This window comes from Passer montanus, unplaced genomic scaffold (genome assembly GCF_014805655.1).
Source record: "Passer montanus isolate IOZ18808 unplaced genomic scaffold, ASM1480565v1 scaffold9, whole genome shotgun sequence".
NCBI classification, from domain to species: Eukaryota; Metazoa; Chordata; class Aves; order Passeriformes; family Passeridae; genus Passer; species Passer montanus.
Genome location: NW_024374367.1, coordinates 4,819,000 through 4,832,006, shown reverse-complemented (window position 1 = coordinate 4,832,006; position 13,007 = coordinate 4,819,000). Strand labels below are relative to the sequence as shown.

The window sequence follows — 13,007 nt, the reverse complement described above, 5'->3', positions numbered from 1 at the left end:
TGGACTTTCAGTGTGCAGCATGAGGAGAAAAATTTCTGCCTGGGATTTGTGTAGTTTTTTTTTATAAGATACATTCTTAGCTACTTTTTATGTTTTGCATATTTTATTGATTACAGAAGTATTTGATTTTTTTTGTGTCTACTTCACTTTATTCCAACTTTCCACTTATTTTCAGTACTTTTTTCCATAAGGATTCCAAGTAAAAAATATTTGAATTCTTTCAGTTTTTTTTTTTCTGGGCCTTCTTTCTTGTTTTTTCTTTGTTTGGTTTGCTGGTTTGTTTTTGTTACTGGCTATTTGTAGTCACTCTGTCCTGTCATGCAGGGCAGTGTATAGCAGCTGAGCTGTATATAAAATATATATATATATATAATAAAATGCTGTTAGCTTCATCTCTGCCAGCCACACTGTGTCTGTGCAGCTGCAGGATTCCCAGTGCCAAGCAGGTATTCTTACTTGTTAATCCACCTGGGAAGCCAGTTTATTTCAGCTGTATTTCCAGTCTCCATCAAGCCACACTGATGATTGTGATGATCTGCCTGGTCTTGTTCACAGCTGTGCTGTTTGGCTTAAAGCAGAAAATAGGATCAGAAAAAGAACTCCAGCTGATGCTGAAGAAAGAAATTGGAGTCTGCCTGGCTTCCTCTGCAACTTCCATTTTAATCAGTGTGTCTTGAATTTAAGTAGGGAGTCCAAATTACTTTTTTCTGTCTTAGGACACCAAACACTTCTAAAAATCCCCAAGAAGAAAATTGTTTTTAATATCAGTTCTGAATGCCACAGCTTTCATCAGTAGTGGCCTTTGCCCAGTATATGAAGTTGTTTGCTTTAGTGCAGCTCTAATTAAGGGTTCTTAATTGCATTGATTGGTAACACACAGACCCTTCAAGAAACAGTCTTATAACAGCCAGGGATGTTTGTTGCCACCAGAGAAATATGGTAAACAAAACGAGAGGTTGTGGCTGAATTTTTCCCCAGCTCCTTTAGTTTTTGGAATTATATGAAAATTTTAATCATCCCACAAGGCCATAATTTTTAAACAGTGTGTGGGACATGCTTTTTAAGGAAGCCAGAAACTTCCTTATAGGAAAATATTTTAAAAGACTGGAGATCTAGAAATGCTCTTTTGACATTACTGCAGTTCCTTCATGGGATTCTATTACCTGACTGATTATTTTGTGGCTTGTTTAAAATTTTTCCTTCTTGACAAATACAAAGCGAAGATAGCATCAGAGTATCTTCAAGATTGTTTTTAGAATTGTTTGGTAGAACTTCAGTTTAGGGCTGTATTCCAATAATAAATAACCTCAGTTCTGTGTCCCTTATTAAGCAAGGTACACTTTGTATGGTTCATGGAAAGGCTGATGGATGAGAGAAATCAATTGAATATATACTCATTGTGTCTAAGTAGCAAGGATGCTAAGCATATAAGCAAGCAGGATTTGGGGATTTTGGTTTTATTCTGAGTCTTTTAGCCCCTCTGTGCCCCTTCTGCCCAATGAGGACAGTTCAGGGCTGGGGAGGATTGTATGGAGTGTTCTCCTGCAGCAGGGAGGAACATTCTGTCACTGCCTGTGAAAGGTCACTTTTCCCAAAATGCTGCCTAATTTGAGTTTGCTCCATGATTCCTCATTATAGCAAGTGTAAGTTAAGTATGTAATTTCACATGTGTTTCTGTATCTTCTTAACTCTTGAAGGATTACTAGCACCTGACTTGCAAAGTTTTGGAAGGGGAAGTGGGGGGTGATGTGTGTTTATTGTTAAGGTCTTTGTCAATTCCAAGTACAGCTCAGAATGGCCTCTGCTAAAGGACAGGTTTTTTATTTATATAATATCTTCTGCTGTGGTAAAAACATGGTATTTGTAGGCTCTGTTTGCATTTCATGGGCTCTTCTTAAGAGAAGAATTCCAAACATTGTCCTTTGTATATGCTGCTTTCAACCTGGAAATTGAGAGAATTTATTTTGTTTTAAATATTCTTACCCAAGGCAATTGAAAGATGATTTTGTTATGTAAGGCAGGTTTTAAATAACAATAAAAATGTAGAGTATTTCAGCTATGTGAGAGAGTTTAAGCATTTCAGAGGTATGACCTCAAAAAGAAGCCTCTCATTCTAATGAAGCAAAGAAGAAACCTTTTCAAAATAGAATAGTAAGAGCATAAAGTATCCATCCTTAGCCTGAAGTTCTTCTAAGAGTTTACAGGCAATTAAAACTCTCAAGTCTCTCCTAAACTTGAAATTGGTTTTATTGAAGTTTAGGACCAGACCACATAATAGATACAGAAATGCTGGTACACCCTGGTAGAGTGTCTAATATTTGCATTAATTCTAAATTTTTGGTGAAGCAGAAGTGAAATGTACGAGTAATTCCTGCCTGTTCACTGAACTGAAACCCTGTATTTGATAGAGTGTCTAATATTTGCATTAATTCTAAATTTTTGGTGAAGCAGAAGTGAAATGTACGAGTAATTCCTGTCCACTGAACTGAAACCCTGTATTTGGTCAGTTCTGTTAGTTCAGTGTGCTGCACCATTCTGCATTGTCCCTGTAGTGCACTCTTGGTGCTTGCTGTATGGGAATGCATTGCAGAAGTTTTGTACATGTTGAGGGCAGGACACGGACAGAGTTCACTGCAGGAATGGAGGCCCTGCCCTTCCATGAGGACATATTGAAATAATTTCTCATACATTCCTGGTACTAAACGTTGCTATGAAGTTCAAAGTAAAAACTGATCAGAGAACATTTGTTTGTTGTACTGAACCTTAGAAATGAGCAGAGTGAGGGTGTGGCGTGCAGCTGATGTAACAGGAGCCCAATTGTCTCTTGCCAGCGCTCCATCAGTTTCCGCAGCGAGAGCCGCCCCGACCTGCTCAGCCCGCGGCCGTGGGCTCGCAATGTGCCCCCTGCCAACACCAAGAGGAGAGACAGCAAACTCTGGAGCGAGACCTTCGATGTCTGTGTCAATCACATGCTTACATCCAAGGAAATCAAGAGGCAAGAGGTACAGATATAGATATGGATATGTTTTTTTAACCATAAATTTCATGTTCAAAAGTCGCCTTTAAAGCGCAGAGTTGGGAATGCTCACAGGCATTGGGGTAGCACTTGATGATGTCCTGCAATTCAAATGTGTCACCACCTCCACTAGAAGCTGAATTCCACCTCTAGTCTTTATGACCCAGGCTATATTAGATTAATGTATTCTTTGTTCAATCCAGCTCATCTTATTTCCTTAACAAACACGAAGTCACTGAGATGTCTGGTGACTGGCTGCATGTGTGTGCATATTCTGTCTGACACTTCCTGTAGCCATGGTTGATATTTTGGTGTTTCATTTTGTTGTTCTAGTAATGTGAGGTGAGCATGCTGTGCCAGGAACAGGTGTTCATCAGGTGATACAGACACACAAAAATGCACCATCATTTCCCTTTTGGATAAGACTGTGTTTGAAGAAGGTTCCAGTGCTAGACAGATGACACACTGATCAAAAGATGTGTCTTCCAAAGCAAAACAGAAGCGTGCCAGGGGTTTTAATGTGTCAGACAAGAGAAAGTCTAAATAGTTGATATCATAGTCAACACAGAGCTCCTTCAGAATCAAGGTATTTTTATTTCCTAAAGAAATTTCTAACAGTATCAACAAAGCTTGTAACAATCTCCCGGAGAATATTTCAGGGACTGAGTCATAAATCAAACAACAGTAGTGTCAGGCATTTCTTGTGCAAATCTTAACATTGTACAGGAATTCATAGGAAATAAATTTGTAATTGAGAACTTCAAAGGCAGCTTACTGAAAACTAAACTGTAGAAACTGTTTGCACCGTGTATAGCAGTCACTGCTGTGTGGGGGCAGGAGCCAGGATCCTTGGTACAACCCGAATAAGTGAGCTGTGTCCCAGCTGGTGTAGCAGGGGGGTTCTGCTGTGTGTTTATTCCCATCCTGTGTGCTTTGCTGGGACAGCTGACCTGCTGCCCATGAGCTGCACTAGGGCAAACCTGGCAGGAATGGGTGTTCTGAGCCCCAGGAATCTGCTCCAGCTGGGAATGGGCTTTCATGGTTTATACTGGTTGAAAGCTTTGACTGTAAAGCAAGGAATTCTAGCCCAAAATGTCCTTAACCCTTCCTGTACCCCAGTTTAAGGAGGAAATCATGCAAAAAGTTAATAACAATGGGGGTTTGATAAACCAGTGAATTACCATGGTGTTATTTTTAATCTGCCAGTTTTAAAGTCTCAAATGTGCTTTAAGAGGAGTAACTAACATCAGCCAACAGTTATCTAGAGCTCAGCCTTGGTAACAAAAAAATGAACTGGTACCAAAATAAAAGTGCTCAGTACCATGAAATGCTTTAAGTAAGATCTGTCTCCTACTTGGTAGAATCCCCTGTGACTTCTGCCACTGCATGTGCTAAAATGGAACACAGCAAACTCCTATGCAAGCAATTGGGTAAGTGGCTAAGTCAAAGTCAAAACACCACAAAAATAAGGTAGTTTCCTACATCTGGGAACACATCCCTTTGGAAAAAAAATTCTTTGTCTATTTGAGATAAGCTTTTAATGAACTGTTTTAAAAATCAATGCACTTGATTCTGTAGTTATGGAATAAAGCCTTACTTTATTTCTGTAGATTTAGCAGAGAAATGCTATTACATGGTGTTAAGGCAGCTGTTCAAAATAGAACATCAACCCAGGAAGTGGAGCATAGATTAAATAAAGATATTTTCTAATATTTGTGTCTGTTTTTATAGGCTATCTTTGAACTTTCCCAGGGAGAAGAAGACCTGATAGAAGATCTGAAGTTGGCAAAAAAGGTCTGTTTAAAAAACAAAACCAAAACCAAACCACAACAAAGAATACTAATTGGTTCATAACACATTTAAAACAATCTTTGTTTTTTTATAATTGCTAAGATAGTAAAAGAGGAAAAAATTCAAAACATATTTCAATCTTCCTATTCTTTCTGAGACACTTAAGTCTGCTGCCTTTTTTTAAATATGAAATTGATAGTTTAATATATGGTTATGAAACTTGCTTACAGAGACCACTAAATTCTATTACAAATTTTGCAACCACCAAACCACAAATGTTTGTTTTTCATTTCAGGCTTATCATGACCCAATGCTTAAGCTTTCCATAATGACAGAGCAAGAGTTGAACCAAATTTTTGGAACACTGGACTCTCTAATTCCTCTCCATGAAGGTAAAACTCAAATAGTCTTTGGCTGCATAATTACAGCACATAGATTTACAGTCAGGTTTATTAAAATGAGGTTTCTCTTTTTTTCTATTCACTCTCAGATCTTCTTAGGCGACTTCAAGAAGTCAGGAAGCCTGATGGATCAACAGATCATGTTGGCCACATCCTCGTGGGTTGGGTAAGGCAGAGTTTGTAACCAATGTTGGCACTTCAGTCTGGAGCTGTAATGTAGTTTTTCTCAGACAATTTCCTTTCTATAACGTGTCAAAAATATATTCTTCAAATGCCTTTAAAAGGTAAAACAACTATTTAGGGACAAAATAGAGTATTTTCTCTTTTCAGGGATTTTCCATGAAAAGATTTAGACTGGGATATTGTCTTTAAAGCTTTTGCTATTCAGGAGTTGAGCATTATTTAATATATTTTAAATAAAAATTAAGAGTCGGACTACAGTTTTTCTCATGTAGATCCTTTAAGAATCTGCCCCTCTTTCTGTTATGCTTTCTTTGGAAAGTCAGAGATACAAGAGAGATGTTGCTGCCTCATAAAAGATAAAGTAGATAGGTTCATGTCCACTAACATTCAACAGCATAAACACTGAAATTTTTTTGTTGATAAAACTGTTCATTGTTATCAGAGAGTTATTTTTGGTTTTATAAATGTGAGAAGTATGCTTTTAAGTAAATGTAAGTAATGAAATTTAGCAGGGTAAAAAAGGCTTGAAATTTTAAAGGAATTAAGTAATGATATTTAGCAGCTGTATGTGAAAGTGTAGCCTATGGTCCACAAAGGAAGAATTATATAATGTATATAATGCAAATAGTTAATGATAAATAATTTCTAAATGTCAAAAATAATAAAAAAATTCAGTTTTCTTTGCATAAATTAATTTAAAATGTATTTTCTGATGTGTGTTGAACATCAGTGAACTTCTCTTGGTTCAAATATATTCAAGTCTAATTTCCTTTTTTAAAGATTTTGCATATTTGGTTGTTACTACAACAGATTTTGTAAATGTACATATTGCTCTAATCAACAGAGATTAGATTACACATTTATATATGTACAGTTTTGTCATCTTAGTTTGGTCAAGGTTCCTGTGGGCAATATAGAAGTTTGATTGTAGAAATTTGCTGATCTGAAAAAGGCCAGGTTTGGGAGTACTCATTCCTAGGCTTTTATTTCCATTCATAATTAAAGCCAGGCTTCTGTGTGCAAGTGTTGTCTGCACTAAATAGTGCTCAGTCTTAAGAAATTTATATTTTTAATGCTTTGCAATAGTAACAGAGATCTGTAGGATCTGAGTGATGAGCAAGTGCTTCTAAATTACTTAAATGTTGAACAAGGTGGTCTGAGGACCCTTGTAGAGGTTATATTTGTTGGAAACATTACATCAATAAACTCTGGATAAATCTCCAGCTGAAGGAGTCTCGGCAGGGATTCTGATGTCCTGAATCACCTGAACCTTTCAGTGCAGGAAATCCTGCTACAGAATAATTTATTCTTTCCTCAGCTGCCATGCCTGAACTCCTATGACAGTTACTGCAGCAATCAAGTAGCAGCCAAAGCTTTATTAGACCACAAGAAACAAGATCACAGAGTGCAGGATTTCCTGCAGCGCTGCTTGGAGTCTCCCTTCAGCCGCAAGCTGGACCTCTGGAATTTCCTTGACATCCCCAGGAGCCGTTTGGTTAAATACCCACTACTGCTCAGAGAAATTTTAAGACACACACCAAATGATCATCCAGATCAACAGCATCTGGAAGAAGCTGTGAGTTACTGTTGGGTTTGGGGTTTTTTAGGAGATTATAGTAGTTTTACCTTATTAGTGAATTAAGGGAAACTACATAAAATATAAAAAAGTGCAAATATTTATATGAACAGTTGAATAGGGGACTGTGTAATTAAAATTCATGTGTTTTCATTGTGTTTCTGCAGATAAATATAATTCAGGGCATTGTGGCTGACATCAATGTAAAGACTGGTGAATCTGAATGCCAGTATTACAAAGAGAGACTTATTTATCTCGAAGAAGGCCAAAGGGATTCATTGATTGATAATTCACGTGCTGTGTGTTGTCATGGGGAACTGAAGAACAACAGGGGAGTGGTAAGGAATAAATATTTTGTCATAAATAACTTTAAAAGATATCTTCATTTTGCATTACAGCTAAAAGAGCTGTGAGTGCACATAGAGAAACATCATTCTCTAATATATAGGAAGTTGATAAATATTAGTTATTTATATATAACACTAATATTTTTGTTAGTAGTTAAGTATCTGTATAGGGAGATAATAAGATTATATATCTCTGTCTCTTATGGAGCCTAACAGTATCCTGGACAAATTGTAAATCTGATCAATTTCAATACTTGCAGGGAAAACCCCTAAATTTCTGGTCTCAAAGATGTGATATTAATGTCTATAAAGAACACACAAAATGTACCAACAGACTTTACATTTGTCAAAGGCTGTGGTTATTCAAAATGCTTTACTTGAGTCTTTGTTGAGATCAAGGTTAATTTATTGACTAGAGAAATTTGGTACTTTGAATTCCAGTCTTTGGGACACTGCACTACTGATAAGTTTCACAGTTTGAGCTTTCAGTTACAAAGGGAAAAAAATTAGGTTAGTAGAAGAGAACTCAGTCTTTCCTAGCTTTCCTCCCCCCTCAATGTTAAATAGAACTTCTGAATGGACAAACAATAAAAAAAGATCTTTTTACTTTACTGACACTAGTGGAAGTATGACACTTATGGAAGTAGATAAAACTTTGGGAAAATTTATTTTAGAAAGCAACCAAGTACGCAGAGCATTTTTTCAGCTCTGGAACTGTTTTGGTTATGCTTACAGTGGAAGGGTCCAGTTTCACCACACAGGGAAAGATGACACAGGTGCTGTTTCCTGGTTCACCTGATGAAGGTCAGGCAGGCAGCTCACTACCAAACTACCAGGAAAGAAACTGGTGATTTTCATCTTTCTGGCCAACTTTATTTATTCCCTTTGATTAAATGATATTCCAATCAAGGAATAATGCTGTGTAATCTCTGAATCTTTGAACAGAAGCTGCACGTGTTCCTCTTTGAAGAGGTGCTGGTGATCACCCGGGCGGTGACGCACAACGAGCAGCTGTGCTACCAGCTGTACCGGCAGCCCATTCCCGTCAGGGAGCTGCTGCTGGAGGACCTGCAGGACGGAGAGGTGCGCCTGGGCGGCTCCTTGCGGGGAGCCTTCAGCCACAACGAGAGAAGTACGGAACAGCTTCTTCTCTTTGCTCCTGTAGGGCCACCTAACTGTAAGATACCTGCCAGTGTGACATCAGAATAGTCTCTGAAATTAACATTGTCTCCATCCAACGTAGGGCCACCTAACTGTAAGATACCTGCCAGTGTGACATCAGAATAGTGTCTCTGAAATTAACATTGTCTCCATCCGATATAGTGAATTTTGTTTCAGACTTGTTATGTTCTAGGTTGTTTCTTTTTGATTCTTCCTCAAAGCTCACTATATTGATAACAGAATTTCTCCACACACCGGCCCCTATACTGAATTGAGAAGGGGAGAACATACAGACTGGAGTGGCAAAAGTGCAAAGCTTTGCAGTTTTGCAAACTTTGTAAGGCAAAGTTATAAACAAGTGTATTTTGAAATCCCCTATACTGAATTGAGAAGGGGAGAACATACAGACTGTAGTGGCAGTTTTGCAAACTTTGCAAGGCAAAGTTATAAGCAAGTGTTTTTCAAATCTTGAGCTTCAGCTGTTTTGCCTTTCCTTGTACTGGAGATGCTGATTGCTACTGAATAACTCTTTAAGCTGGCAGATGCTGTAGTACTCAGGGTCAAGACTGCAGCTATTCATGTTTATGGGCCTTCCAGTTAAGTATCTTATGAAGATGCTTTTCTATTACAAGGGTCCTTTAAATCTCATCTGGTCAAAACTTCAAGAGGTTTTTGTATGCATCCACTGTATTAGTGAAGTGAAAGGAAGAGATGGGGCAGTCTTTGGCTGGCACAAAAATGCTGCATTCAGTGAAGGTTCTGGAAATTCACTTTTCAGAGAAGTAGGAGGAGAGGCATTAAAGTGTGGGAGAAGCCTTAATCTTGCTGATTCACCTTAAGCTTTATGGTTAGCTCATGCATGGCAGAGCCAAAATTATTTAATCCAGCAATATGAAGTTACTAGAAGTAACTAGTTGTGGTGTTCTTTGGTCTACTCCCAGAAAAAAGAAGATACCCAGACTCTTTTCTCTGGTCTCACATGGTCTTGTCTGACCTTAAGGCAAAGATTGTGCAGATTTTGTTACTTAAATGTACTCTTTGATTATAAAATCCATTCAGCCAAAGCATTCAGGAGTTTGATATATATTGTTTCTTTCAGTCAAAAACTTCTTTAGAGTCAGCTTCAAAAATGGATCCCAAAGCCAGACTCACTCTCTCCAAGCCAACGACTCCTTCAACAAGCAGCAGTGGCTGAACTGCATCCGGCAGGCCAAGGAGAAGGCGGCGTGTGCGGGCCCGGCCGGGCTGGGGGCGCGGGGCCCCCAGGGCTGCAGGCTGCCCCAGGGAGAGGCCCTGGAGCAGATGGAGCAGTCGGACTGCGAGTCAGACTGCAGCATGGACACCAGCGAGCTCGGCGCCGACTGCGAGCGCATGGAGCAGACGAACTCTTGTGAGAGCCAAAAGCAAATAGAAACCAACGTTTGACAAAAGCTTACGGCTCGTGGAAGAAAGGCTATCTCTTACCTGTACAGTATTTGCATTCCATACATGGAACCATTTGGAGAAGCACTTTTAGAATACTTTTTGTGACAATGTCAATGCAGTTCTTGTATTTGTACCTGTGAGTGTCGTACTGTAACTGCCCATCTGTATAAGCTGGAATCTCTTGCAACTCATGTCCTGTGATTATATTCCATAAACACCCAAGGTGGATGAAAGAGGTACTTGACCAGTTATTCTCAATGTCCTGCTGTAAACAGAATCTCTAAACTACTGTTTATATATGCATTACATAAATACCTTTTCCTAATTTTTAAGTACTTTATTTGCCCTTTAAAGGGGCAGCTGAAGATGTGGATTTAATGTAGAATTTCAGGATGGGTTTCAAGATAATAAGTTTTCTTAAAGGTATGGAAAGAAAAAGTAGTTTCTTAGAAGAAAAAAGAAAACTATTTTGCAATAAGCTATCCAAACTCCTGTGGTATTAAATCAGCAAGAACTATAAACAGCGGGCCATGGAACCAGGGACTTTTTAGAGATTTATTTTTCAAAATGAAGCACTGTCCTAAGATGCAGCAGCCAAACTTAGTAAAATCTGGACATATCAAATGGTCAGCATAATAAGATGGTTTCTTTTTCAAAGAATGTAATGCTAAAAAGAATTAACTGAAAAAACCACAACCAAACCTTTACAGCCAGCACTGAATTAAATGAAATGCTGAGAATACTGGATGTTTGTAAATAAGCTGGTAATTTGCTTTCAGTGCCATATATATATGTATTTTGTCTCAAACAGAGTAAGAATGGAAAGGAGCTTTTGCTTGTGAATAGGCCCTCTTCAGCATTTTGCACTCCACTGACCTCCACTGTTGGTTTTAAGCACCACTAATGTTAAAACATTTAATTTTCTGTAAATGTCTGTTTACAATTACATGTAGTTGGTTTTTAAAACTAAGTGATGATTTTATACAAACGGTGCTCTACATATACACCCTGTGGGATTATGTAGAGAGAGTTTAAACAAAAAGGGAATTTTTTGTCCTTTAGGATGTATTACATCCTTTTTACTTTCCTCAAGTTTTGTTTTAAAAGTTTTTGTTGCATTTCATTTCGTACTGTAATTGGAAATGTTACTGTGTTTTCTGGTGGCTGGTTTAACCTACTCATTATGATGAGAAGCAGATGAGTCACTTAAATGCAGTCTAAAACACGTAGTGATCATCCTGTTCTTTTTCAGGAATCCCTGGGTAGTATTTTATTTCTTACTGTAAGAAATAATGCCAGTGCTGTATGGCAAGCTATGAAAATGATATATTACAAATTTTAAATGATTCTTGGTATTACACAAGATAACCTGTGCAAAGTACTTGTAACAACAAAAGTAGAAAAACTGCTAAGTTATTGCCAAAAATATTTTTCTTGTGTTCTACAAGTTTACATAAAATTTACTAGTTATCTTACATATATATATGCTGATGTGCATTACAGAAATCAGTGTGACGAGATGATAAACAATATAAAACAAGGTATTTTTATTTTTTAAAAAATGGCATTTTTACCCTATAGAACATATTTCTGTATTTATAGTTTTTCAAAAAAAATCAATTTTCTTTTCTGTTTCAGGCTTTGTAATTTATTTCAACTGCTTCATTTTTAGAGCTGAATGAGTGAAGATGAAAGGAAAAATCTGCAAAAGAACAGGCATAGGGAAGTTGTTAAGCAAAAATGTTGAAAAAGAGCAAAAAGCATGTAAAATGTTCAGGTAGAGAAGAAAAAAAGGAATGCGTGCTTTGACTTTTTTTATTAATGGCCTTAAACTTTTCTGGAAGCATTTCAAATAAATTACATTAAACCATTTTGATTTTAATTTGGTTTGGTTGGTTGTGGAAAAAGATGACAAATAGATTTCAGTGGTACATGCAGTGAGGGTTTAACATAAGTGACCAAAGCTTGTATTTTGTTTCTTATAAAGTGGTACATATTTGGATCTAATTTGCTAAATGCACAGTAGTAACAGAAGCAAGTCACTGGACTCAATTCACCACATTCCCCAAGGTTCTGTATGGCATAATTAATTTAGTAAGTAGGTGGAACAAAAATGTACTGTCCTGTCATCAGTTTCTCTCTCATAATTCCTCGTGGGTCACAATTAAAATTATTAATTTTGGGGTATTCCAACCAGCTAGGAGATCTCAGAAGATTAATTTACATTTGTTTACTATAATTTAGCCACCCACTCACTGTTCAGCATTCTGGAGTGCAAGTGTTGTGGTTGTGCTTTGTAGCACTTAGCTACTGATTGATCTAATAAATCCTAATGATGTTGGGTTTTTCTCCTCAAATGATCCTAAGGATTAAGCTTTCCAGTTTAAGAATACTGATATCATGCTGGATTTGCTAAGCTTGTTTTAGTTCTAGTGCATTTTAAATGCCACTGCTTTTGAAAGGATGACTTTTGATTGTGGCAGGAGGATGGTGGTGGAGGGGTGGGCTTGGACTATAAAATGTACCAAAAAGGATGGGTGAAATGTAAAATTATGAGTGTGAAGAGGAAGAATCATATACATAAATATGTTCAAGTGAATGTCAAAGTTAGTAATTCTGGTGTCCAGAGGGGAGAGTCTGAGAGGTTGCAGCAGTGAAGAGGCAAGAGGCAGTGAGTGAAAAGCCTGAGGTGTCAGGTGCTTCCAGGATCACCACGAGGAGGTGGCAAAATGAGGAGAGGGACACAGACACTCATCTGAACCTGAGGCACGAGCACTCTGCACCTCCACTCGGGGAGAAGGGTGAGTGACGAGCTGTCCTGCTCTCAAGAGCAGCATGTCAGTGGTCTGAGGGGGCAGATCCATCCCTTTGTGGCAAATCCTTTTGCTCTTCTGCTCCCAGTGAGGAGAGTCAGTATAGCTGTAGCTTATGCAACACCTGATGGACCAGAAGCAATAAAGGTAAAAGCAGAAATTGTCTTGACTGAGAAGGAAAGGTAAGCAAAGAGAATGGCCTCGGGACTCTGAACTGTGTGGGTCCTCTGAGAGTGCAACACAAAATTGAACTGTCTGTGGCCTTTGTTTCCCTAGATTTGCTCTGCAGCACTG

The 13,007-nt window shown here is 38.0% G+C and overlaps 1 protein-coding gene across 6 annotated transcripts in view; it reads left to right on the top strand.

The window, feature by feature from the left end:
• Positions 1-11,782, top strand: part of ARHGEF3 (Rho guanine nucleotide exchange factor 3) — a 111,599-nt gene extending 99,817 nt beyond the window's left edge. For all 6 annotated transcript variants that reach the window (XM_039734375.1, XM_039734374.1, XM_039734377.1 and 3 more), the window contains 8 exons: positions 2,832-3,002; positions 4,748-4,810; positions 5,103-5,199; positions 5,298-5,374; positions 6,710-6,967; positions 7,135-7,305; positions 8,260-8,446; positions 9,575-11,782. In XM_039734375.1, the coding sequence (XP_039590309.1) occupies positions 2,832-3,002; positions 4,748-4,810; positions 5,103-5,199; positions 5,298-5,374; positions 6,710-6,967; positions 7,135-7,305; positions 8,260-8,446; positions 9,575-9,900 (1,350 nt within the window). In that variant the 3' untranslated portion in view covers positions 9,901-11,782. The remainder of the gene's footprint in view (positions 1-2,831; positions 3,003-4,747; positions 4,811-5,102; positions 5,200-5,297; positions 5,375-6,709; positions 6,968-7,134; positions 7,306-8,259; positions 8,447-9,574) is intronic.
• The last annotated feature ends 1,225 nt before the right edge of the window (positions 11,783-13,007 follow it).